Source organism: Orycteropus afer, unplaced genomic scaffold (genome assembly GCF_000298275.1).
Source record: "Orycteropus afer afer isolate SDZICR_OR568_19922 unplaced genomic scaffold, OryAfe1.0 scaffold00006, whole genome shotgun sequence".
Taxonomy (NCBI): domain Eukaryota; kingdom Metazoa; phylum Chordata; class Mammalia; order Tubulidentata; family Orycteropodidae; genus Orycteropus; species Orycteropus afer.
Genome location: NW_006921593.1, coordinates 25,917,493 through 25,918,156, shown reverse-complemented (window position 1 = coordinate 25,918,156; position 664 = coordinate 25,917,493). Strand labels below are relative to the sequence as shown.

At 51.8% G+C, this 664-nt stretch overlaps 1 protein-coding gene across 1 annotated transcript in view; it reads left to right on the top strand.

Moving 5' to 3' along the window:
* The window catches only part of DGKD (diacylglycerol kinase delta), a 70,181-nt gene that overhangs the window by 30,480 nt on the left and 39,037 nt on the right, over positions 1-664 (top strand). The window contains exon 3 of the mRNA XM_007943742.2: positions 491-595. Within this exon, the coding sequence (XP_007941933.2) occupies positions 491-595 (105 nt within the window). The remainder of the gene's footprint in view (positions 1-490; positions 596-664) is intronic.

Here is a 664-nt window from a genome sequence, read left to right as displayed (position 1 = left end):
TTTTTGAGCCCTGGTGGCACAGCAGTTAAGTGCTTGGGTGCTTACTCTGAAAGGTCATCAGTTCGAACTCACCAGCCGCTCTTCGGGAGAAAAATGTGCCAGTGTTCTGAAAAGATCACAACCTTGGAAACGCTATGGGGCATTTCTGCCCTGTCCTCTAGGGGCGCTGTGAGTCGGACGACTCCACCGCACCCACTTCACACATTGGCCCTTCCACAGCGTCTAACAGGTAGTGAGTCGTCGGTAAAGGTCTACCTTGGTTGATGAATATGCAAACTACGTTGAAACAATTTTGGGGTTGGAGATTGTCCTTGGTGGTTAGTGGCCCATGATGGCCATTTGTAGGTTCTGTTCCTCAAGCAGGAATATCTCAATGACGTAGTCCTTTCCCATAAAACGTCTGTGTCTTAGACGTGGTTTCTCTAATGGTGACGTTGTTCACACCTGCCCCGTGTCCGCCGCTGTACCAGTGACGCTGCCATTTCTCCAGGTCATCACCCCTTGTCGGAAGCTCATCCTGTGTGCCGACAACAGAAAGGAAATGGAAGATTGGATCGCAGCACTGAAGACCGTGCAGAGCAGGGAGCACTTTGAGGTTAGAGAAGGAAAACCCTACTGCAGACACCTGCCATTGCCTCAGCTGGTCAGCCCGCCATCCGAGCGC